Consider the following 27,207-nt stretch of genomic DNA (forward strand, 5'->3'; position numbering starts at 1 on the left):
TGTTCAAGATATAATATATAATATATAATTATATATATAAAATATATAATATAATTTATAATTATAATATAATTAATTCAGTTCTACCCAATAATATACAGTATTGGGTAGAACTGAGTTAATTATATTAGTCCGGCCCTCTAAAACCATCCCAATTTCTCTTGCGGCCCTATGGCAAAATTAATTGCCCACCCCTGCCCTAGATGTAGCTTTTAACTCGCCTTCTATCGGAGTCAAGTCTTCGGAGAGGGGCGGCATACAAATCTAATACATTAATAATAATAATAATAATAATAATAATAATAATAATAATAATAGAATAGAATAGAATTTTTTTATTGGCCAAGTGTGATTGGACACACAAGGAATTTGTCTTGGTGCATATGCTCTCAGCGTACATAAAATAAAATATACATTTGTCAAGAATCATGTGGTACAACACTTAATGATTGTCATAGGGGTCAAATAAGCAATGAAGAAGCAATATTAATAAAATATTAGGATATAAGCAACAAGTTACAGTCATACAGTCAACATGGGAGGAAATGGGTGATAGGAATGATGAGAAAAACTAGTAGAATAGAAGTGCAGATTTAGTAGAAAGTCTGACAGTGTTGAGGGAATTATTTGTTTAGTAGAGTGATGGCGTTCGGAAAAAAACTGTTCTTGTGTCTAGTTGTCTTGGTGTGCAGTGCTCTGTAGCGACGTTTTGAGGGTAGGAGTTGAAACAATTTGTGTCCAGGATGTGAGGGGTCAGTAAATATTTTACCTGCCCTCTTTTTGACTCGTGCAGTATACAGGTCCTCAGTGGAAGGCAGGTTGGCAGCAATTGTTTTTTCTGCAGTTCTGATTCTCCTCTGAAGTCTGTGTCGGTCCTGTTGGGTTGCAGCACCAAACCAGACAATTACAGAGGTGCAGATGACAGACTAATAATAATAATAATAATAATAATAATAATAATAATAATAATAATAATAATAATAATAATAATAATCTCCATCGTAAAATAATTTTCTTGGATTTTGGGTGATTTACTTGAACACTAAATATTTGAACATTTTAAACAAGCATAGGCAGAAACAACTCCACTTCTGTGTTAATATTTAATTTTTAGTTTAGTTTAATTTAAACTGGTTCTGAAATGACACCCATGATCTAGAGTAATTACAAATTGTTAAGTTTGCAAATAAACAACAAATATTCTGTTCAAAGATAACCTGTTGGTAATCTGCTTTATATTCCAGATCTGTATATGAACATGGAAATCAAAAGAACTGGTGTTATATCATATCACTAGCTGCTATTTTCAATAAAATAATTATCATATTAGTTTAGAGGATTCTTGACAAATTTTTTGAGATTTATTAATAGATTTATCACAATTACTTCTCATTCTATTACATCATCATATTTTTGCAAAAGATTAGAACATTGCAGTAACCAATTTTATATTAATGTTGTTTGACCTCCTTCTGTAGCTATACTTGTAAAATAGTTTCTCACAGCTTATTTTGTCTGCGTGAAATGTCTAATTTTTGGCATCAAGTAACAAATCTAAATGTTCCAGGAAACAGGGAACGAAAGAAAACCTTTCAGCAAAAGACAAATAGTGAAAAAAGTTCATTGCTGTGCCAAAGCATTAATAGCTTCTTCTTAATTGCCATTAGTCTTCCTTATCAGAAACCAAGAAACATTCATTTATCCAAGTTTTTTTTCTTTATTCTTCAGAGAGGAAACAAATTATTAGTCAACATAGGCCTGCTTTGGCACTGTTAATTTGGAAGCTACAGTTTATCATTTAGATATTATTATTATTTTTATACATTTGTGCATTATATTATATACAGTGTTCCCTCGATTTTCGCGGGTTCGAACTTCACGAAAAGTCTATACCACGGTTTTTCAAAAATATTAATTAAAAGATACTTCGCGGGTTTTTTCCCTATACCACGGTTTTTCCCACCCGATGACGTCATATGTCATCGCCAAACTTTCGTCTGCTTTTAATAAATATTTTTTAAAATAAACTTTAATAAATAAACATGGTGAGTAATAATCTAAATGGTTGCTAAGGGAATGGAAAATTGCAATTATGGGGTTTAAAATGTTAAAGGTTTGTGATACTGTTCATAGCCAAAAATAGTGTATTTACTTCCGCATCTCTACTTCGTGGAAATTTGAGTTTCGCGGGCGGTCTTCGAACGCATCCCCTGCAAAAAGCGAGGGAACACTGTATTTTATGTACAGTATATAAATTATATGTTCACACACATGCATACATAAGGTAAATGCTGTATTTCAGCATTACACAAGTTACATTTTAAGATCAAATTACTCTTGTTAAATAGTAAAGATTGTTCAAAATTAAGTATATTTCACTTCAAGCAATTGTTTTCAAATTCCTAATTTTATCTTACTCCTTTTACTAAATGCCACTCTAATTAGCTCTGCATTGTTCCATAATCAGACAAAAACAATTCCCAGGAAAAATCTCATTTTAACTGCTGCTTTCAAATGGAGACGTTCCCAACCAGCCTTTATGAGCACATCCAGCTGTGAAGTGGCAACTTGCGCTATCAGTCTAATGTCACTGAATTATGTCCAGAAGGCCTTTACAAAACATCTCTGCATTTCATCCTTCAGCACCCAGTTTTCTTCAGCTTTGCTTCTTCATGCTGGGAAAATGGAAATTCAATTTGCTTCTTTAAAGGCTTGTGGTGGCTTTATTGATGGTATTGAGATTAGGATCTGTGGTGGCGCAGTGGTTAGGATACGGTATGGCAGGCTAACCTCACTGTCTCAAGGGGGACACAGCCTTCTGAGGTCAATAAAATGAGGGTCCAGATTGTTGGGGACAATATGCTGACTACTATTATTATTATTATTATTATTATTATTATTATTATTATTATTATTATTATTATTTATTAGATTTGTATGCCCCCCCCCTCTCCAAAGACTCGGGGCAGCTCACTACAATACAATACAATATACAGAATACAAATCCAATATTAGATAAAAAGCTAAATTTAAAACCCATAAATATTAAAAACAATCGTTACTGCACAATCATACCATTCTCATGTATTATAGTCAGAAAAAGGTGGTGGTGGGGGAAGATTATTATTATTATTATTATTATTATTATTATTATTATTATTATTTATTAGATTTGTATGCCGCCCCTCTCCGAAGAGATAGTGCCCCCCCATGCCTGGCGACATAGATAGGTCTTCAACATTTTGCAGAAGGCGAGAAGAGTGGGGGCAATTCGAATCTCCGGGGGGAGTTGATTCCAGAGGGCCCGCCAAACGGCATTGTTTAGTCGACAGGACCCAGAGAAGGCCAATTCTGTGGGATCTGATTGGCTGCTGGGATTTGTGCGGCAGAAGGCGGTCCCGCAGGTATTCTGGTCCGATGCCATGTAGGGCTTTATAGGTCATTACCAACCCTTTGAATTGTGACCGTAAACCACTTAGAGAGGACTGTAAAGCACTGTGAAAATGGTACATAAGTCTAAGTGCTATTGATATTTGCAGTACCAGGAAATGTATCAGAGCCAGTGGTGGGTGGGTTGCTGCCAATTTGGACCAGTTCTTTACAACTGGTAGTGAAAATTTAGCGCTGTTCACTGAACCGGTAGCAACCTCTGACAGTCCATGCTCCCAAACTAGTCCTCCAGTCTCCTTGGCTTGCAAAAAACCTGTGTGCACAAGCTTATGTGCATGCACAGAGGGTAATTTCCAGGTGTTTTTGCACGACATGATTTCTAACGTGATGCAACTGGTAAGAAAGGTAAGTGCAACCCACCCCTGATCAGAGCCATAAAAAATAACATACCGATCAAGAATTTAATGTAATGAACTTGTATGTGACTAATATCAGGTTTAAAGGTTGCTTTCACAATCCTTCACATTTTAATAAAGGAAAATTACTTATTTTCAAAAGGAAAGAATTTGGTTATGACAGACTTTGTTCCTTACTTAGATCTATATCAGCAGGTGCCAAGCAATTTAAATACCAAGCAAAAATATTCCTCTACTCCAAATTATTTGTATGGTTAATTTATACCTAAATTATTTATACCTATATCATATTACTCTGAATAAGGACTTTTACAATTCCACCTTCTATTTTTTTCTACTATATCTTAATATATATACTATCTTTTTCTGCTTTGTTATTTTTTACTGGTTCTGTTATTTTAAATCACTATATAAATCACTAGATTACAATAATTGGATGTTAAAAGTATATAAAAATAAGAATAATAGTTTCATTTCCCAGTACATTAAAATACAAGAGTCACCGATTGTGTTAACTGCCTTTTATAATAGGGCTGATTCTGGTTCCTGCCTGCAAGGAGTCCATCAATAATCTGCCGCATTATAAAGGAGAAGTCAATGACAAATCAGTTTCTTTCTGTTTTGAAGACACCTACTTGGCTGTGTTCATAAAATCATCAGGAGTTACACTTAAACTGGGGGACTTTATCTTTCAATGAAAACTGATCCTCATCTATTCAAGATCAGTGTGCATTTATTTTAGCTTTCCAGCTGTAGTTATTTCCATAACCTCCGCTGGATAACACATTAACATTATACATGAAATGTGAAGTGTGCATATACATAAGTGGAGAAAAGTTTAAGAAAACTGCAAATCTTCAGAACTGCATAAATATAAAATCTGTTTTCTCAGCCTCCTGCCCCATTTTCCTGCTGTCATATTTCTACCTCTTTTCTGGAAAGGAAAGGGGGCAGATGGGCTAGAGATGGAGAGAGGGGATAGAAAACCAATAGATTTCCCATTCAAAGAACTTTCATTCTGGCTTCGTAAAAAGTTATTTTCGGAAAGGGCTTTAGATTCTTGTGTTGCTTACCCATCCTCAATCTTTTAACTTTCTTTAGCACATTTAGAATAGAATTTGTATTGGCCAAGTGTGATTGGACACACAAGGAATTTGTCTTGGTGCATATGCTCTCAGCGTACATAAAATAAAATATACATTTGTCAGGAATCATTGGTACAACACTTAATGATTGTCATAGGGGTCAAATAAGCAATGAAGAAGCAATATTAATAAAAATCTTAGGATATAAGCAACAAGTTACAGTCATACAGTCAACATGGGAGGAAATGGGTGATAGGAATGATGAGAAAAACTAGTAGAATAGAAGTGCAGATTTAGTAAAAAGTCTGACAGTGTTGAGGGAATTATTTGTTTAGTAGAGTGATGGCGTTTGGGAAAAAACTGTTCTTGTGTCTAGTTGTCTTGGTGTGCAGTGCTCTGTAGCGACGTTTTGAGGGTAGGAGTTGAAACAATTTGTGTCCAGGATGTGAGGGGTCAGTAAATATTTTACCTGCCCTCTTTTTGACTCGTGCAGTATACAGGTCCTCAATGGAAGGCAGGTTGGCAGCAATTGTTTTTTCTGCAGTTCTGATTATCCTCTGAAGTCTGTGTCGGTCCTGTTGGGTTGCAGCACCAAACCAGACAGTTATAGAGGTGCAGATGACAGACTCAGTGATTCCTCTGTAGAACTGAATCAGCAGCTCCTTGGGCAGTTTGAGCTTCCTGAGCTGGCGCAGAAAGAACATTCTTTGTTGTGCTTTTTTGATGATGTTTTTGATGTTAGGTGACCATTTTAGGTCGTGAGATATGATAGAACCTAGAAATTTGAAGGTCTCTACTGTTGATACTGTGTTGTCTAGTATTGTGACAGGTGGAAGGGTTTCTCTTAAAGTTTACCACCATTTCTACGGTTTTGAGTGTGTTCAGTTCTAGATTGTTCTGGTCACACCACATTTAGTAACTCATCCAAACGTTATCTGAGAAACAAAAACATCCTGGTTCATTGTGATGGAGTGTGATAATAATAAGGCAGTAGCAACTACTCATAGATTCAAATTTGTAACAAAATGAATGGTTTCCAATAAATTTGTAAAATGTGCTAGAGCAGCACTTTAATTATGTATTCCTGAAAATGAAAGGTGGTCTTGAAAGGGTGGAAAGTCCACATCTACCCAATACGACTATTGTTGGGAACTCTGAGAGCTGAAGTCTACACGTCTGAAAGCTGTTCAAAAGTCTGACTTTATAATTTATATGTCAATCAATCAATATCAACTTTATTTGATTAGTCAATCGACCATATCAAAGCGAGGAAAAGGACCACATCGGTCGTCATAAAACTGTGACTGGTTAAAATACAATAAAATTGGCTAAAATAGATGGAATTTGAATAAATAATAAGTTAAAATGCAGTACAGTGGTACCTCATCTTACGAACTCCTCTTCTAATGAACTTTTCAAGATAGGAACCCGGTGTTTAAGATTTTTTTGCCTCTTCTTCCAAACTATTTTCACCTTACGAACCCAAGCAGCTGCTGCTGGGATGAAGGGGTTTCTTTTTTTACCCCTTTTTTGAAGAAAGAAAAGGGAGGGGCAGCTTGGAGGAGTAAAGATTTTGCATGCTTGCAAAAGCACTGAAACGGTGTCTTTTTAAGAAAGAAAAGGGAGGGGCAGCTTGGAGGAGTAAAGATTTTGCATGCTTGCAAAGGCACTGAAACTGTGTCTTTTGAAAAAAGAAAAGGGAGGGGCGCCCCCTTTGCCTTTCTTCCTTCCCACTCACCCTTTAGCCTAGCCTTGCTTCTTCCACCCGCCCCCTTTAGCTGCTCCTCCCTGCCCTCTGTTCACCTCCCTTCTAAAGTTTGGGATTTTTCTGAAGGATTTGCACGCATTATTTGCTTTTACATTGATTCCTATGGGAAACATTGTTTCATCTTACGAACGTTTCACCTTACGAACCTCCTCCTGGAACCAATTAAGTTCGTATGATGAGGTACCACTGTATAATATGCTAAAATTGAGTATAAAACATGAGAATATAACTCGTGCAAAGGATTATATTAAACAAATCTAAGATACTGATATGAAATATTCTTAAGTGAGTTCATCTCCTTTGCATGCCACCCCAATATGTTCTATAAAATGTATTCTCATCTGAACAGCCCTGACTATAATCTTAGCGGTTCTAGAAACTACATATATATTTGTACCCTGAAGAAAATATGATAATTGTTTATTACAGTCCCAGTGTATGATTTTGTCACGTAGGGGCTGTAAATACTGAGGTCTTACTGAGGAGTATAGTTTACAATTGAGTAGCACATGTGCAATGTCTTCTATTTCTGGTGCACCACAAATGCATGTTCTCTCAAAATATGGTACTTGGTGGAATCGTCCATATTTGACCATAGAATCTAACTGCTCAAATCTTGCTCTAGTGAGTGCTGCTCTATGGTATTGGGTCAGACCCATTGTCAGGTATGATTTATATGTCATTAATGATGGTGATGATTATCTTATCTATTCAGTCTTTTCCAACTCTTGGCGATTCTATGGGCCTGATGCAGCAGTGGGTTGCTCCTGGTTCGCCCCAGTTCTTAGATAGACACGGGAGGCTTTGCCCACCTGCCCACAACGCTTCTGCGCATGTGAACAAGCGGTGGTGCATGTGAACCTGTAGCAACAGGTTTTAGAGCCCACTACTGGCCAGATATCTCCAAATCTTCTGATCTTACACTAATTCTTTGAGTTGTTCTATGCTTTGGCTGGTGTCAGCTTTGATAGTGTCCAGCCACTGTGTTCGTTGGTGGCCTGGTTTTCTTTTACCACTAATTCTTCCAAGTATAATTGTTTTTTCCAGTGAATTCCTCTGCATGACATGGCCAAAATATTATCTCCCATCTGCTTTAATTTTTATGTTCACATATGCAATGTACATATGTGGGAATAATTTGTGTTTTCCTCTCTGGAAAGAGCATAATGTGGTCATTTTAGTGTCCCTCATTTCCTTCCCACAGAATTTAGGAATCATCCAGATGCCTAACCAAGAAATAGTATTACAAGGCTGTTAACTGCAGCTGGTAACGGGATCTAAGTAAATAAGATATAACAAACAGGATACCCAAATAAAGTCTAGGAGAATGAAGTTCTACAAAGTAACTTTTTACTTTACGGAGAGGGGCGGCATGCAAATCTAATAAATTATTATTATTATTATTATTATTATTATTATTATTATTATTATTTTCCTTATCCTTTTGCTTTTCTTAGTAACTGTGTGTGTTTATATTATATTGTATTTTATGAGTACAGTACATATAGTTTTTCCAACTACTGTATAAAGTCAAGATAATGCAATATTGTCCAAAATATCTCACATAAAAGCCTACAATATTTTAATGAAATATAAACCCCTTAAAGTTAAATAAATGAAAATTTAGTCCATAAGGAGTTGGGCGGCCTATAAATTTAATAAATTAAATTACATTAAAATAACTTTATTGATCCTCTATCAGAAAATAATCAGTTCTATTTTATGAATATTGGTAGAACGTATTCATTTTTAGAAGTACTTTGATAAATCCAGGTTGCGGTTGGGTCTGTGAAGATACCTATTACAGCAATATAACATACAGTAGGACCTCTACTTACAAACTTAATTCGTTCTGTTGACCACTTTCTTAAGTAGAAAAGTTTGTAAGAACCATTTTTCCCATGGTAATCCACGTAAAAGCAAATAATGTGTGCGATTGAGTGAAACCACAGGGAGGATGGAGGCCCTGTTTTCTCCCAGGAGATTCCTAGGGAGGCCCCACAGAGGCTTCTCCCCGCCTTTTCCGGCTACAGTTTCCTCCCAGGAGATTCCTAGAGAGGCCCCACGGAGGCTTCTCACAGCCTTTTCCAGCCCTGTTTCCTCCCAGGAGATTCCTAGGGAGACCCCGCAGAGGCTTCTCACAGCCTTTTCCGGCTCTGTTTCCTCCCAGAAGATTGCTAGAGAGGCCCCACGGAGGCTTCTCACAGCCTTTTCCAGCCCTGTTTCCTCCCAGGAGATTCCTAGGGAGACCCCACAGAGGCTTCTCCCTGCCTTTACCGGCTCTGTTTCCTCTCAGGAGATTGCTAGAGGGGCCCCACGGAGGCTTCTCCCTGCCTTTTCCTGTTACAGTTTCGGAGGCTCGGGTTTGTAAGTGGAAAATGGTACTTGAGAAGAGGCAAAAAAAACCTTGAACACCCGGTTCTTATCTAAAAAAGTTCGTAAATAGAGGCGTTCTTAGGTAAAGATACCACTGTACTTTGTAGCTAGAACTATATATCACAAATATACTGTATGTATCCTTGAAAAAACATTTTTCCTCCTTATGCTGTCCTTTCCAGGCAAGATTGGGAAATTAGAATGGACCAATTATGGTGTATTAACTATAACTTGTCCTGAAATTTTAGTCAGTTGCTATCTTCACTTTTTGAACAATTTAGTCAGTCCATAATTGCAGCTGTTATTTCTTAAATTATACCTAAATTATCCCCTGCTTTCACATTTTTGATTGTCGTCATCCAGATAGTGCACTCTCCGTGGGCTTACCCAAACTTAATGATTGCCAGATACAGACAATAAAATCATCTGCTATAGATAAGAATTCATATTTATTTTATTAACGACAATATTTATCGTGAAATAAACCATAATATTCAGGCACTATTTTTAAAATCTTATCCTTAAATTTTAGAATTTCTGAACATTGAGAAGATATATTTATTTGGATCTTATATTACATTGATTGTTTAATCTAATATTGATTTCATTTGCAAGGTCTTGTGCCCATATGTCAAAATCTCCTTGCCCTAAATGGTAATGAAGGCCTTTCACAATCTGGTGTTTTATGAAAAAATTCTTAGTTTTGCAATAGTGATTTGTCATTATATGAAAACTATTTTTCAGTTGTGTGCTGGAAAATACCTAAATCCACTTCTGATTTTTTTAGTATTTATGTTTAATTTACAATCACCCGTTTAATTTTCCTCTTTGAGTACAACTCCATTGTTCTCTGACAATATTTATATCTATACAGTAGTCCCTCGCTATACCGCGCTTCACCTACTGCGGCTTCACTTCATCGCGGGTTTCTGAGGAAGTCGATCGGCAGATTTAAACAGCCCGCCGAACTCGATCGGCAGGTTTTTTTTAAAAAAAAAAATCTAAAATTGTAAATACTGTATTTAAATACTGTATCTAAAATAAATACTGTGTGGGAAGGGTTTATAAACACTTAAAACAATGAAAACTTACCAAACAATTACAATATAAATACTTAAATAAGTATTATCAGTCGATAAATTCCCCATCGCTGATTTCACCTATCGCGGCCAGGTCTGGAACGTAACACCAGCGATAGGTGAGGGACTACTGTATTCCTTATTTGCATTGTCTGTAAATCACTTGATTACTCAGATGACAAAATAATGACTGCATACAAAAATGCACAAATCCCCACCCCACACACTTGTGTCATCAAGAAAAGATTAATATGTATTAATCCAGCCTTCTTCAACTAAGCTTCTGTGGAACTCTTGGATTCCAGAATAGGTTGCAAGGTTGAGATAATGATAAAAGAATAATAAACATTGTTTTTGAACTTTTCTCACTGTGGAATGTGAGCTATAGATACCACTTTTTTTCTTCTGAAACCTGAAAAATATTTGAAATGTTCTGCGAGGATAGAACAGTTAAAGACTCTAAATACATCAAATTCCTAAGGAGCACTACACATCTTTGCCTTACTCACAATTCAGTTTAGAACTGTCCGCTAAAGTTTCCATGTCCAGGTTCCAGGTAGCATCCAAACTAAATCAGATTCCACTTTATTGCTAAAGTATTCCTCAAAGTTCCAATTTATTGCTGGAGCCATACTGGCACCTACACTGGGAAACCCGAATCTGAGCTTCCCTCCCAGTTGAAAGCTGACATCCCTTGCCCCCCACCCACAAACTTGTCACATCGCCCACTCAGGTTGTGCTAGCATGGCAACTCCTCCTTCTGCTTCCGCCCAGGTGGTGAACGTAGGATGGCCTTGAACTTCTCGAAAAAATGCATTGTGGCTGCATCTGCTCCCTCATGAAAATCACTTCTCTCAAGTTCACATAAACATCAGACCTTCTACAGATAGCGTGGCCAGCCATTGATTTATCACCAACTTCTGCACCAGCAATTGTCACCAACTTCTGCACTGGCTTGACATTCCATTTATTCTCATGCATGCTGTTGTCAGCATCTCACCAAATAGGATGTTTATAGTGTGATGTATGTGATAGGAAAATTCTACACTCTTAATTAAATTTATTGCAATCGACAACAGCAGATTTCTGAGTAGGGGGGAGCATATTTACAAGGAGTGGGGTGAGACACGAGGCAGAAAAGTCATGAGCTGGAATGTGGGAACAGGAATCTAGAACAGGGGGGTCAAACTTGCATTTGTGAAATTTCCGTCTGCAGCGTCACATGACATATTTTGAGTCTTTTCCCCTTTGCTAAACCATGCGTGGGTGTGGCCAGCGCATTACACATCCAGCCCACAGGCAGCTAGTTTAATGCCTCTGCTCCAGGATAGCCATTAGGTAAGGCTACTATAGGTTTAATCTGACAAGATTCTATCTATTCTATATAGTACATTCATAAAGAGAATTGAACTTTGATTTGATTGCGCCAAGCTTAGAACTACGTCGCCTAAAACACGATCTAAGTATTGCCCACAAGATCATATGCTGCAACGTTCTACCTGTCAATGACTACTTCAGCTTCAATCGCAACAACACAAGAGCACGTAACAGATTCAAACTTAATATTAACCGCTCCAAACTTGACTGTAAAAAATATGTCGAAGCGTGGAACTCATTACCTGACTCAGTAGTGTCAACCCCTAACCCCCAACATTTTTCCCTTAGACTATCCACAATTGACCTCTCCAGGTTCCTTAGAGCAGTGTTTCCCAACCTTGGCAACTTGAAGATATTTGGACTTCAACTCCCAGAATTCCCCAGCCAGCAGGGAATTCTGGGAGTTGAAGTCCAGATATCTTCAAGTTGCCAAGGTTGGGAAACACTGCCTTAGAGGTCAGTAAGGAGCGTGCATAAGTGCACCAGTGTGCCTTCCGTCCACTGTCCAATTGTCTCTCCTTATCTCATTTATCTTTTCTTCCTTTCAAATATGTTCACCTATACTTTTATATCTTTTCTTCTATTCTTTTCTTTATTTATATTATTACATATCTATTCTCTTCAATGTGTATTATGTATTGGACAAAATAAATAAATAAATAAATATCCCTGACACTTATTAATGTAATGAACCTATTAATGTAATGAATATATATTATAGATTTAAAAGTGTAAATTAATGTTTTAGGAAATTGAAATTTTCTTTTATCTGTTTTGTAGACTCAGAATCGCATGAAACTGATGGCAGATAATTATGAAGATGATAATCTGAAATCATCTCATTTCAATCAAACTAATCACAAGCCCTCCCCAGATCAGGTAAGACTATAGTTCTGTTTTTTATTTTCTTTGTTACTAATCTGTTACTACTGAAATATGCCCGTTTTTTAATTGTATCTAAGACCAGGATCAGCTCTTCTGAAATAGAATCGAAGAATAGTTTGTTGCAGTTATATATACAGTATTTTCCTTTTTTATATATAATACAGTATTGGAATTCTCACTTAGCAAATCATTAGATTTCATTATTTCAGAACTCTTCTTAGGACTATATTGGTGGACTGATTGCTCTTATAATAATGGAGTTTATCTTTATTATGATGACTGACAAATTATATGACTAAATAAATAGCTGAATTAATTAGCGTCTACTTCAAATAAAAGAAAATATAAAATTGTACTAGGTCATTCAGGTAACCAGAATGCAGTGTTACAGACATTATAACAAAACGTTGCCACATTCAAGGAAATTAAACTAATGATCTGATAAAAGCAATAGTAGATAAAGTACATCCGAATTTTCTAGACACTTCATCGAATCTTAGAATTATATGTGAGGACTATTTCAAACTGCCACTTCCTTTGGAAATATATATGCTCAAATAAGATCTGTGATTTATTGCTTATTCTAAGGGAGAGATTGGCTGACTTCCCCATGGCAAAATCTCAGTTTTTGTACTTAATGATCATAGACTCCTACCTTACAAGTTTAATAAAAGCTGATGAAAAAGAAATTAATTTATAATTTCTGATGCATGGGCTAGCTTCCTCTGTTACTAACTAAACTAAAACATGATTTGGATGATATAAAATATGGCTTAGCAAACACAACAGCTAATGCAAGAGAACTTTCTAACTGGAAAAGCATTAGCAGTAATATAAGATGGCCAGCTTACTGAAAATATTAATACTGGCTCAAAGAAAACGAAGAACTCATGGATTTTTCCACTATAGTTCTCAGTGGCCTGGGGAGATTAATGAGGTTTTAGCCATTCTAGTTGATAAAATATGTTATAATAATATTTAGATTATCATGAATAAATTATCCAAACATAACAATGATTCAGAACAGTAGGATAGAAAAGTATGCTAAAATAGTGCTCCCTTTCCTATTACAATATTCCTTTGAGTGATTTAAATACTAACCAGATCTTTATTTCATTCCCATGCTTCTCTGGTTCTTTCCCCCCTTGTCTTCTCTCAACCAATAGGATGAGGAAGAGGGTATTTGGGCATAGCCAATCAGATGCTCTTAGTTCAGCCATTTTGTTCAGAACGGTGAGAATTGGCTTTATTTACCAGTAGAAAAATATCCAATGGTCACTTTTGCATCTTGCTTCTGTGTGATTATGTGGTTTAGTGTCTTTTCCTTTCCCTTTTAAATGTGGTCTTTGCATGTTGAAGTCATTCCTACTTTTTTGTTGTAGCTTTATTGTTTCGTAATTTATGCTAGCTTTGAATTGTTTTGTGAGAATACTCTCCCAAAGCATGCAGTTGGATTTGCAGCAAAGCAATAGCATGATTCACGAAGGAACAATGGTTTCCATTACAATTTAACAGCACAATTTGAACGTGGTTTCCAATATTTATGTTTAGAAAACTTTTCTGACCTAGTGGTGTGTCCCATCTTTTTATTCTTAAATTACACATCGATAAAAATATTTTATCTCCATCGCTTATGTTATAATTCGTGAGCAAAATGAACTATGCTGTTGACATTGCTGTATGTAAAATTATGTAAAAGGTTCATTATAATAAAATTAGAATGGAAGATGAATAATAATGCACCGGATTCTGTGTACACATGTTGATTTATTAAATCTATACAGTATATTGTTATCCTAACCCAGATACGTGAGGTTAAATTTTAGTAAGACAATCTGAGGATTATATAAGCAATCCCTTTCGTACAGAAACCCGTTTAATTCAAGCTCCTTTGTGATTTCATAGTGTTTGAAGTTACTTTTTTGTCATGTCTCTATATGTATGTTTAAACGGTTTGTAATAATAAGTGAACTATATTGCTGAAGAATGCTAATAAACAGGAAGAGATGAGGTAAGTTAATTAGTCCAGATACATTTTTATTGTAAAAAAAGAAAGTAGCAGGTAGGTTTAATGAATAATGAGTAAAGTGCAGCTGAAGGAACATACTCGATTTTTGGTATTGTATTAGAATCAAACTCAATATATAGGGAGCTCATTTTGTTGGGGAAAGTTCATGTAAGTATATCCATAGTCGTATTTCTTTCTTCATCTACTTTGTAATAATATATTATTACCAGAGAGAAAACAGTGGGACATTTTATGACTTTAAGACTTACTAAGCTCTGTGCTATGGAATAAATGATACAATTGAAATAATAATATTTGAATCCAAGTTGGAGGACAGTAAGATGTAAGAATATGAAAGTCAGATGAACAAGAAAGATTGATTGCTTGATTGATTAGTAACTCTACTCAAATGTTTTCTTGGTTCACTTGCCCATGATCATTTACAGTGAAAAAAAATTCAACATCAGCTAATATAAGTTACTATTATCAGATAAAACAGTAAATAATAGTAAAAAGAACAACATTCCCATAGCACCACCATAGCTGCATTGTAGAGAGAGTGATAAAATTAAAAACTGAATGCTTGATCGTAAAAATAAAGTTAGCCACTCAGGATGTACCTTAGTAAAAATGAATTCCCTGTTCTTGGTACTGAGAAGCATTTTATTTAAATAAATTTGATAAAAATGTTAAAAAATATGATTTAAAATTTAAAAATCCATTTTTTAAAAAAAAAAAAATAGTTCTTTATAACCAGGCTTTTTTCCTGACAACACTTTAATAACCCCATACAGCAGTATTTAGGTTGGGGAATTCTGGGAGTGGAAGTCTAGATACTTCATTCGGTGGCTGAAGTTGAGAAATACTGTACAGTGTTCCCTCGATTTTCGCGGGTTCAAACTTCGCGAAAAGTCTATACCACGGTTTTTCAAAAATATTAATTAAAAAATACTTCACGTTTTTTTCCCTATACCACAGTTTTTCCCGCCCGATGACATCATATGTCATCACCAAACTTTTGTCTGCCTTTAATAAATATTTTTTTAAATAAACTTTAATAAATAACCCTGGTGAGTAAATAATCTAAATGATTGCTAAGGGAATGGGAAATTGCAATTTTGGGGTTTAAAGTGTTAAGGGAAGGCTTGTGATACTGTTCATAGCCAAAAATAGTGTATTTACTTCCGCATCTCTACTTCGCGGAAATTTGACTTTCGCGGGTGGTCTCGGAACGCATCCCCCGTGAAAATCAAGGGAACACTGTACTTCCATACAGGATGAATTAAAAAGTCTAACTTAGTAACAAGTGGAAAGTCATTTCTTTAAGTAGATAGGGGCCAAACTATAGTAGCGATGTAAAGTGCATCTCTGTGTATGTAATGGGATTTATATATCCCCATGTAAAGCACATCATAATGATTTTTTTCAGGAGGGAATCAGGACTTGGATCATAGATAACAAAGTGAAGTTGTATATCAATTCATTGAGAGGATTGCTTGGTTGGTTGCTTGGTTGTGGGGTGGATTTGATTTAAATCAAGTTAATTTAAATTATGATTGAAATCAGTAGTAAAAGGGCTTTATTTAAATCAAGTTGATTTAAATGATAATTTTAAAAGAGAAACTTTCATCTCTATCCCGCAGTGGCTCTCCTCTGACCCGCTGTTGACCTAATGACATTCCCAATATTGCAGAATATATAGCTTCATGCTACGTAACTAAGCTCCATCTCATGCTGAATAAATTAAATTATTAATTTATCTTAAATAGAAAACTGTATTTACATAGATTTTTACTCCAAAAGCATTTTATTTAAATAAATTTGATAAAAATGTTAAAAAATCTGATTTAAATTTTAAAAATCCATTTTAAAAAAATTAAATCATAATTTCTATCTATTTCTGGTTGGTTAGTTGAAAAGTGGAGGTCATAGGGTCAGATATATCAAAGAATAAGGAAGATAACAAAGAGGATTAAGTGATTAACTTCAAAGAGAAAATAAGTTTATGCTGAATAGAGGAAATTTAAAAATTATAAGAACATCACAAAGTCATAGATGTTGCAGAGGTAATTAACAGGCAACAAACTGGAGAGGTAGAAATATATTGAAGTATATGAGAGGAATACCATTTAGGAAAAATGTGTTAATGAAGATGGAAGTTAACTGGACTGTATTAGTTATCTCTGTAGGGTACCTCTATTAACAAATTTAATTCGTTCCGTGATCAGGTTCTTAAGTAGAAAAGTTTGTAAGAAGAATCAATTTTTCCCATAGGAATCAATGTAAAAGCAAATAATGCATGCGATTAGGGAAACCACAGAGAGGGTGGAGGACCTGTTTCCTCCCAGGAGATTCCTAGAGAGGCCCCATGGAGGCTTCCCCCCGCCTTTTCCGGCCCTGTTTCCTCACAGGAGATTCCTAGAGAGGGCCCACGGAGGCTTCTCCCTGCCTTTTCCGGTTACAGTTTCGGAGGCTCGAGTTTGGAAAATAGTTCTTGTAAAGAGGCAAAAAAATCTTGAATACCTGGTTCTTATCTAGAAAAGTTTGTAAGTAGAGGCGTTTGTAGGTAGAGGTACCACTGTACTTTTATTTTAAATCAGTACGTGGGAAGCTAACATGTTGTATATATTCTTATCTTTATATACAAGAATGCCTCTGGGCCTCTCACACAATTCCTATAACTTTCTTATTCAATAGAAATGGTGAGTAGTTTCACCTAAGTGCTTTATTTGGGCTCAGTCACATGGTCACAATCTTGGCACTTGGCTTAGTGGGGATTTTACTATTTGAGATGGTTGGCTTCGTTCTAGAGATTTATGAACTTGGCATGCCTATCCAAATCATGGGATATAAAACTTGTACCAAGGGCCCGAATCTAATTAGAAATGTGGACCTCAGATTCTATTTCTCCTTTAAACATGGAAGCCAACTCAGTGAGTTTGGGTCATCAACATCAGGGTGCAAGACAAACCAGCCAATGAACAAACACACTACGTCATACACTGAGAGCTTTGTGCTAAAAACTAAGGCAGGCACAGTAAAAACAAACAAACATAAAGTATCCTGCAAGTATCTGAGACCTACACTAAGAACATGTTCTGTCGGGCTCTCTGGTAGACTCCTCCCAAAAATTCACAGGTACAAATTTCAGACACACACACGTTTGAAAATTCAAAACAATGTTCTTTATAATGAAAATTCACTTAAACCAAGCCCTCTTTTGGTATAGCAAAGAGCACTTGTCTCCAAACAAACTGGTAATTTGTACAAGTCCCTTATCAGTTCTGTGATACTTAGCTTGCAGCTGTGAGGCAATTCACAGTCCTTCTTCTTTCACAAAGTGAAACACACTTTGCTCTGGTTTAGTTTCAAAGTGGGGAAAAATCAGCACACAAAAGGTCAAAGTCAGTAAATCAGTCACGAAACACAACGATCAGATAATCCTCCACAATGGCCAAACCCACAGGCTGCTATTTATAGCAGCCTCACTAATTACCACAGCTCCACCCAACCACAGGTGGCCTCATTTTCTTTGATAATAATCTCTCAGTTGTTGTTGCCTATGCATCGCTCTCCGCATGCGTGGCTGTATCATTAACTCTTGTTCTGAATCCAAGGAGGAGCTAGATAATTGATCTCCTTCTGAGCTGTCTGCCACACTCTCCTCCTCCCTGTCACTCATGTCTTCTTGGTCAGAGGAGCCTTCATCAGCAGATTCCACCGGGGGCACAACAGGCCTGCAGCATGTGGATGTCTCCCCCACATCCACAGTCCTTGGGGCAGGAGCTGGACAAGAGCTAACCACAACAGAATATAGGATACATTAATGGAGTTAATAAATGTCAATACTTAGCACAGTTGAAATTCTTATCAGCATGTAACTAAATATCTTGTGATAGTCGGTTTCTACAATTTGCTTTGAAGCAAGGTTAGGAAATTCAGCAGCAAGCTATATTTTAAAAAACATTTTAAAATAAATAAATGAAGAGATGCGGCTACGGCAGAATCACTTTTTTTTTTAGGTAAGGGATGCCTGTTAAAAAAATATTTTTGCCTCTTGAGAAAGACCGCAACCCTCATTGATGGGAGCTCTAGAAGGTATGTAGGTGGTGCAAGGATTTGTGATCTGGTCCATCAGCCCTGTCTATTTGGCAGGTGCTTTTGTATCCTCTCAAGATAAGCTCCACCGCTGTGGGAAGTGGTGCAGCTCTTGCTAAGTGGCCAGCTCAAATTAGATGTGGGAGAAGACTAGAGATAAGACATACTTGCTGGTGAGGCAAATGAGTCCCAAGGGAAATAAGCAAACTCTTTGGAGACTCCTGCTAGGCTCCAAACCAGCAGGGTCAGCACATTTCCAAAGTAAACTATACTCATCAAATTAGGAGGCTTCCCACAAGTGATAAAGACGTTGATAACAGTAAGGAAAACAACTCCAATTCCAACAACTCCCAGTTATTAATATAGTCTCCATCTGCAAAGGCCAAAGTGAAAGATGCAGAAAGTATTCAGGCAAAAAAGTTCCACTTTCAGTGGGCTTTTGATATATCGTAGCTATCAACAACAAAAAAATACTCCATGGGAGAAAAATATGTCAGTCATCTCAATAAAAACATACAGTGATACCTTGTCTTACAAACTTAATTGGTTCCGGGACGAGGTTCTTAAGGTGAAAAGTTTGTAAGACGAAACAATGTTTCCCATAGGAATCAATGGAAAAACGATTAATGCGTGCAAGCCCAAAATTCACCCCTTTTGCCAGCCGAAGTGCCTGTTTTTGTGCTGCTGGGATTCTCTTGAGGCTCCCCTCCATGGGAAACTCCACCTCCCGACTTCTGTGTTTTTGCGATGTTGCAGGGGAATCCCAGCAGTGCAAAAACGAGCACTTCGCTGGCAACGGAAGTCCGGAGGTGGGGTTTCCCAGCGAAGGGAGCATCAGTGAAATCGCAGCATCGCAAAAACACCGAAGTCCTCAAACCCCCACCTCCAGACCTCTGTGTTTTTGCGATGCTGTGATTTCACTGATGCTCCCTTACGGAGGTGGGGCATCCCAGCGGCGGTGGTGGGTTTGTAAGGTGAAAATAGTTTGTAAGAAGAGGCAAAAAAATCTTAAACCCTGGGTTTGTATTTCGAAAAGTTTGTATGATGAGGCGTTTGTAAAACCGAGGTATCACTGTACTTGTTTGCCTTGTTTTTAATCAGTGAAGAGCTATTCAAATGCTCCCTTGTGTTTTAATTTTTCTTCTGTAACCGAAGACCGTTGATATTTTCCACCTAGGTTCCTGGTGGTGTTTATTCCACGGTGGCTCTTTAATACAGCGCTAAGATATTAATCCCAACGTTGTACTATAAACAGGGTTCTACCAGGGAAAGGATTTTGACACCACTAATCTAAAGCTTTCAGCTCCTCCTATTGCATGGCCATTAATCCATTCACAGAGTGTTGGAAACATAGCAAAGGGGCGAGAACAATTGTGTGTATTCATCAACACTGTTGAAAATAATACCAGCACCTGTTTCTGTTGACTGAGAGATTATCACACTTCCACATTCATTATTAGGGTTAAAGGGTATGGTTGGAAAGATACCTTATGCCTGCTGACAAGCAGCAGGTGCAGCCATAGTTTCTGCTTGCAGGGAACATTTAGGCAGCTAGAGGTTTGCCATCAGTCGTCTTTGCTGAAGTTCTGTAGATCGTTTGTCACAAATTTCATTTTACGTTGCACAATGTTTCATTGGTAGTGACCAAAAAGTAATGATGTGGCTCCCTGCATTTTTCAAAAGTAGTACTGTATTCTAAAGCACAGTAATTTTGGGGGGTTGTATGAAATATGAATTTCAAAAAAGTCCTTTTTAGTTAAAACAGGGGTCGGCAACCTTTAAACACTCAAAGAGCCACAGAGGTCCTAACCGGAAGCCCCCTGTTCAATTTTGGAGCCGACCGGAAGTCTGGTTCCCCCACCATAGAGTTTATTTATTTATTTATTTATTTATTTATTTATTTATTTATTAATTATTTAGATTTGTATGCCGCCCCTCTCCGAAGACTCGGGGCGGCTCACAACAAGATAGAACAAATCATAAATAATCCCAATAACATTAAAATGTTTAAAGATTTAAAAGAACCCCATATACTAACAGACACACACACAAGCATACCATGTATCAATTGAACATGCCCGGGGGAGGTGTTTCAATTCCCCCATGCCTGACGGCAAAGGTGGGTTTTAAGGAGTTTACGGAAGGCAGGAAGAGTAGGGGCAGTTCTAATCTCTGGGGGGAGTTGGTTCCAGAGAGTCGGTGCCGCCACAGACAAGGCTCTTGGGCCCGCCAACCAACATTGTTTAGTTGACGGGACCCGGAGAAGGCCCACTCTGTGGGACCTAATTGGTCGCTGGGATTCGTGTTGTCCTAGCGCGGCATCCTTTTTCTTCTACTTGTCCTAACCGAAAGCCCTATCAATTGTGGAGCCAACCAGCAACAGGGAGCCACAGCAGAGAGATTAAAGAGCCACATGCGGCTCCAGAGCCGTCGGTTGCTGACCCCTGAGTTAAACAAAAATTGACTCCAAGTTTTCTGAGACTGGATCCACACATACCTTTCCCTTGCCCAGTTATTTTTGCTTAAATTAAAGTTCATTAAACATTCCCTCTGTTTCTGTTTCAAGGTGTGATTGAATTATTTTCTGTTATTTTAGGTAATTCAGCCTCTTTTAGACCTTGATCAGAATCGTAGCAAGTTGAAGTTATATATTGGACATTTGACAGCCCTATGCCATGACCGGGACCCTCTGATTCTCCGTGGACTCACCCCTCCCACATCGTACCACCTGGATGAGAATCGCGCAGCTTGGGAGAAGGAGCTGCAGAAGATGACTCTGGAGCAGGTCAGAATCTGATGTTTTCGTTGAGATGCTTTTTTTAAAAAAAATAATTTTTATTGTTTTTTATAAGAACAGTATATCAGTAAAATATTCACACAACACATAACAGTGTGCTCAATGCCTAAAGTGCCCACCACCAAACAACATTCATACCCCTCCACCAAAATAGGGGCATATTTTCTATATACCATTTTAACTCAAGAGCAATACAGTGATCCCTCGAGTTTCGCGATCTCGATCTTCGCGAAACGCTATATCGCGATTTTAAAAAAAAATTTAATTAAAAAAACCCCCACTTCCGCGTTTGGCTTCGGGAGTCAGCTGGGAAGCGGCGCGGCTGTTTTAAAAGGTCGCAGCCGGCCTGGGGGGCTTCCCAGCACCCCCCCGAACCCCCAACCTGGGTCTTCCTGGCCGCCCACGCAAAGGGGAAACCCCGGCTCCTCGCTGATGCCCGCCGCTCGCCCGCCCGCCAGCAAGAGGGGGAAGACCCAGGGAAGGTTCCTTCGGCCGCCCAGCAGCTGATCTGCTCGGTAGCGCAGCAGCAGCGAGGAGCCAAATCGGGGTTTCCCCTTTGCGTGGGTGGCGGGGAACGCAAACTCCACCATCTACGCATGCGCGGCCATAGAAAAAAAGGGTGCGCATGCGCAGATGGTGTTTTTACTTCCGCAACCCTACATCGCGAAAAATCGATTATCGCGAGGGGTCTTGGAACGGAACCCTCGCGATAATAGAGGGATCACTGTATATCTGTTTACATATTATAAAGTCATTCTAATTTATTCTTTATACCTTGGTCTCGAATTCTACCAACCACGTATCCTCTTACCTTGTCCCATTGTCCCATCAGTTCCCCGCAGATTAATTTCATTGGCCGAATTCATTCTCCTATCCATAATCTCAGACTGAATATGACCCACCATTGAGATGCTTAAACTGGGCATGTCAATTTCTTGGTTATGTCTGAATTTTTTTTTCTAAATGAAAGTTTGCAAAAAAATTTTAGAGTAATAAGGGTACTTCAAGGTGTCATACTGCTATTCGTAAACAATAGGAATTCAGAAATAATAATAATAATAATAATTCATTCATTCATTCATTCATTTATTTATTTATTTATTGGATTTGTATGCCGCCCCTCTCCGTAGACTCGGGACGGCTAACAACAATAATAAAAAGCAGCATGTAAATCCAATACTAAAACAACTAAAAAACCCTTATTTTAAAACCAAACACGCATACAAACAAACATACCATGCATAAATTGTAAAGGCTTAGGGGGAAAGAGTATCTCAGTTCCCCCATGCCTGACGGCAGAGGTGGGTTTTAAGGAGCTTACGAAAGGCGAGGGGGCAATTCTAATCTCCGGGGGGAGTTGGTTCCAGAGGGGCGGGGCCGACACAGAGAAGGCTTTTCCCCTGGGCCCCGCCAAACGACATTGTTTACTTGACGGGACCCGGAGAAGGCCCACTCTGTGGGACCTAACTGGTCGCTGGGATTCGTGCAGCAGAAGGCGGTCCCTGAGATAACCTGGGCCAGTGCCATGGAGGGCTTTATAGGTCATAACTAACACTTTGAATTGTGACCGGAAACTGATCGGCAACCAATGCAGACTGTGGAGTGTTGGTGCATTTTTGGGAAAGCCCATGATTGCTCTCGCAGCTGCATTCTGAAGTTTCCAAACACTTTTCAAAGGTAGCCCCATGTAGAGAGCATTACCGTAGTCGAGCCTCGAGGTGATGAGGGCATGAGTGACTGTGAGCAGTGACTCCCAGTCCAAATAGGGCCGCAACTGGTGCACCAGGCGAACCTGGGCAAACGCCCCCTCGCCACAGCCGAAAGATGTTTCTCTAATGTGAGCTGTGGATCGATAATAATTTATATTTGTGTGCCACTCCTCTCCAAGGACTTGGAGAGGGGCGGCATACAAATGGCAATATATTGCCATTGCAGGATTCAAGAGTAGAATTCCATGTTTCTTTCAGCAGAATGTATAGAAAAGCCCCCAAATTCAGTCCAGTCAGCTTAACCCATATTAGAATAAGTAAAATAATATCTATTAAAGAGAAAAATTTTGGGAGGACATTTTATCCAGAGTGTAAAATTACTTTACTGCCCAACTTCCAAGAAAGTTGAAACTTCCTAGCTGATATATGTCACATTGCCCTAGACATGCCCAAAGACCCAATTAAATTTTTCCCAGGCCCGCCCTAATTACGGTTAACCGCAGTTTATGGAGAGTAAGATAGTTTAAAAGCCTGAGACTTGTTCATATATTACTGAGCTATTAATCATTATATCCAGACAAGGCTAAAGTATACCCTTTTTTATAAATGGGTTCCAAACATTTCTAGTGCTTAAAGTATAAATGAGAAAATCTGCCCTTGAATTAACCTGGAATAGAATCTTCAGTGTGTTTGTATTGAATTTATATAAAAGGGATTTTACAAGTGATCTTGAAATGTGCTACTGCAATATTTCAGCAAAATATATTATATTCTCCTTTTAAATCTGAAATATCCTTGTTAGTCAGGCTGCAAATTACAACAAATCAGTATTTTTCTCCCTGTTTTTCTAATCTAGAAATTCTAGATACTATTTTTATTATTCTGCGTATGAAAAGCTTTGTTTTCAAGAGGGTTTTTTGTTAAAATATCTAAGTGAAACTTCAGCAAAATGTCATGAGCTCAAAACAGGATAAAACACAAGGTATATATCAAGAGCTTGACAGAGTCTTGTATGGCTAAAACAATTTTGCAAGAGTAAACCACTTGTTTGGATCTTGTAGAATGGATATGGATCCTAAAATGCATGTGCACATTTAGTTTGCTGATAATAAGCTTTATGTTTCAGTTTATATTTCTTCATTCTCCTTACAATTGCTAGATAACTAATGATGTGGAAAGTCTGTTTCACCCCAGCTTCTTGTTTCTTTTACTTATGGCAACAAAGCCTCTGATAGGACTTGATATTTTTTCAGGGTGTGTTTGTTTCTTACGTGTATTTATATATTTATTTGATTTCTATCCAACTTTTATTGGTACAGCTCAAGAAAACATTATATAGTGCTGTGCAAGATAGAATAGAAATCAAATAAATACATAAATGCATGCAAGGAACATACATACTCGGAAAAGATATCAAGTCATATCAGAAGCTTTGTAATAATCCTATTTTCCACAGGACAACAATTCTCTCAGATAGAAAATAGAAACATAGAAGTCTGACGGCAGAAAAAGACCTCATGGTCCATCTAGTCTGCCCTTATACTATTTTCTGTATTTTATCTTAGGATGGATATATGTTTATCCTAGGCATGTTTAAATTCAGTTACTGTGGATTTACCAACCACGTCTGCTGGAAGTTTGTTCCAAGGATCTACTACTCTTTCAGTGAAATAATATTTCCTCACGTTGCTTTTGATCTTTCCCCCAACTAACTTCAGATTGTGTCCCCTTGTTCTTGTGTTCACTTTCCTATTAAAAACACTTCCCTCCTGAACCTTATTTAACCCTTTAACATATTTAAATGTTTCGATCATGTCCCCCCTTTTCCTTCTGTCCTCCACACTATACAGATGGAGTTCATGAAGTATTTCCTGATACATTTTATGCTTAAGACCTTCCACCATTCTTGTAGCCCGTCTTTGGACCCGTTCAATTTTGACAATATCTTTTTGTAGGTGAGGTCTCCAGATGCATTGGGCTGAAAGAGAAGGACTAGCCCAAGGTTGCCCAACTGTCTTCCCACACTTTTCTAGTACAGCACCTTGACCAATACATTAAACCAGAGGTTTTCAAACTTGGCAACTCTAAAACTTATGAACTTTAACTTCCAGGATTCTCCAATCAACTATGCTTGCTGGAGAATTTGGGGTTTGAAATTCATAAGCCTTAAAGTTGCCAGGTTTGAAGACCTCTGGCATAAGCATTACTTTATCAGAATTCCTTTGTATACTTTAGTGCAGGAGTCCTCAAACTTGGCCACTCTAAGACTTATGGACTTTAACTTCCAGAATTCTCCAGTCAACTATGCTTGCTGGAGAATTTGGGGGTTGAAATTCACAAGCCTTAAAGTCGCCAGGTTGGAAGACCTCTGGCATAAGCATTACTTTATCAGAATTCCTTTGTATACTTTAGTGTAGGAGTCCTCAAACTTGGCAGCTCTAAGACTTATGGACTTTAACTTCTAGAATTCTCCAGTCAACTCTGCTTGCTGGAGAATTTGGGGGTTGGAATTCACAAGCCTTAAAGTCGCCAGGTTTGAAGATCTCTGGCATAAGCATTACTTTATCAAAATTCCTTTGTATACTTTAGTGCAGGGGTCCTCAAACTTGGCAGCTCTAAGACTTGAAGACCACAAGTCTTAAAGTTGCCAAGTTTGAAGACCTCTGCTTTAGTGGAAGGAAGTTTTTATGCTTTGTAGCTATTACCACTAAACTAATAGAAAAATAAAGCATAGAATTGGTATTAGAAAACTTATATAATTTTAAAATTAATAATCACAACAATAGTAAAAATGGAAAGAAAAGGGCAAAATCTTACCCTGTTCATGAGGGGGAGGAGAAATCCAACGTATAATTTATCCAGAAAAACATATTTTCTTTTTTTCCAACTTTTGACAAAAAATAAATACATCAGTAGTCTTTTGCTATAGAGGTAAATTTCTCTGGTATTCTATTTTAATTCTTTTAACTAACCCCACTGCCTGAAAAATCCACAATGCCAAATCCTGACAATATAAATAAGAACATACACATGTATAATATTAGAGGAAAAAGGGATATCTGAAGAACACAGAATTTGGAACAAGGTTTCTTGCATAGAGTAAATTTAAGATACATATCTATTTTCACTTTTCTTACAAATAGAGCAACTTGTGGCCAAATAAGTGTATTCCCCAATGTGTTTCAATGGTTGGTTCCTTATTTAAAATCCACCCTTTCTCAAGTAATGTCAGCTGCTGCTACCTCAGCATTCATGAAATAATACGTCTTCCTGACCTCCAGATAACTGTATTCTTTGGTTACTTGAATAAATCAAAACCTCTGTTAGCCAGTAACATAAAGCAGAACATTTAAGCATATATAGATAATCATATTCTAATCCCTATACAAATATGTAACAGATAAAGACATAGGAATCATATTATTCCAAATCAGTACCTTGTTACACCTTTTAAATTATATTTGCTTTCTATATCAGGAGCTCAATTCCATTTTGTTTACTTTCTTATATTGCACATTAATGTATAGAAAGTGAAGGCTGTGAATGTAATGAGACAGTGTTCTAATTTTCCCATTAATAATAATAATAATAATAATAATAATTATTATTATTATTATTATTATTATTATTTATTGGATTTGTATGCCGCCCCTCTACGCAGACTCGTGGCGGCTAACAACAATAATAAACACAACATGTGCAATCCAATAATAAAGAACTAAAAACCCCTATTATAAAACCAAACATACACACAAACATACCATGCATAACTTGTAATGGCTTAGGGGGAAGAGCTATCTCAACTCCCCCATGCCGGGCGGTATAAATGAGTCTTGAGTAGTTTACGAAAGACAGGGAGGGTGGGGGCAGTTCTAATCTCCGGGGGGAGTTGGTTCCAGAGGGCTGGGGCCACCACAGAGAAGGCTCTTCCCCTGGGGCCCGCCAAACGACATTGTTTAGTCGACAGGACCTGGAGAAGGCCAACTCTGTGGGACCTTATCGGTCGCTGGGATTCGTGCAGTAGCAGGCGGTTCCAGAGGTAATCTGGTCCATTGCCATGTAGTGCTTTAAAGGTCATGACCAACACCAATGACCAATAGACCTCATTAAAACAACACCCCTTCTTTCTTCCCAGTGTGTCCATATTTATCTGAAATCTATGTGTCAGGGCTCTGTATCTCCAAGAGTCCAAAACCCTCTTAAAATCAAGTTTTCACAA

General features: G+C 37.6%; 1 protein-coding gene across 7 annotated transcripts in view; it reads left to right on the forward strand.

Moving 5' to 3' along the window:
* Positions 1-27,207, forward strand: part of ERC1 (ELKS/RAB6-interacting/CAST family member 1) — a 213,730-nt gene that overhangs the window by 180,586 nt on the left and 5,937 nt on the right. For 4 of the 7 annotated variants that reach the window (XR_011559525.1, XR_011559527.1, XR_011559526.1 and 1 more), the window contains 3 exons: positions 12,272-12,370; positions 13,543-13,609; positions 21,079-21,267. Coding sequence is in view for 3 of the 7 variants with exons in the window: in XM_070756464.1 (XP_070612565.1) it covers positions 12,272-12,370; positions 21,079-21,267 (288 nt within the window). In the remaining 4 variants the exon portion in view is untranslated. The remainder of the gene's footprint in view (positions 1-12,271; positions 12,371-13,542; positions 13,610-21,078; positions 21,268-27,207) is intronic. The other 3 variants (XM_070756464.1, XM_070756466.1, XM_070756465.1) reach the window with 1 other exon arrangement.

This window comes from Erythrolamprus reginae, chromosome 6 (genome assembly GCF_031021105.1).
Source record: "Erythrolamprus reginae isolate rEryReg1 chromosome 6, rEryReg1.hap1, whole genome shotgun sequence".
Lineage (NCBI taxonomy): Eukaryota > Metazoa > Chordata > Lepidosauria > Squamata > Dipsadidae > Erythrolamprus > Erythrolamprus reginae.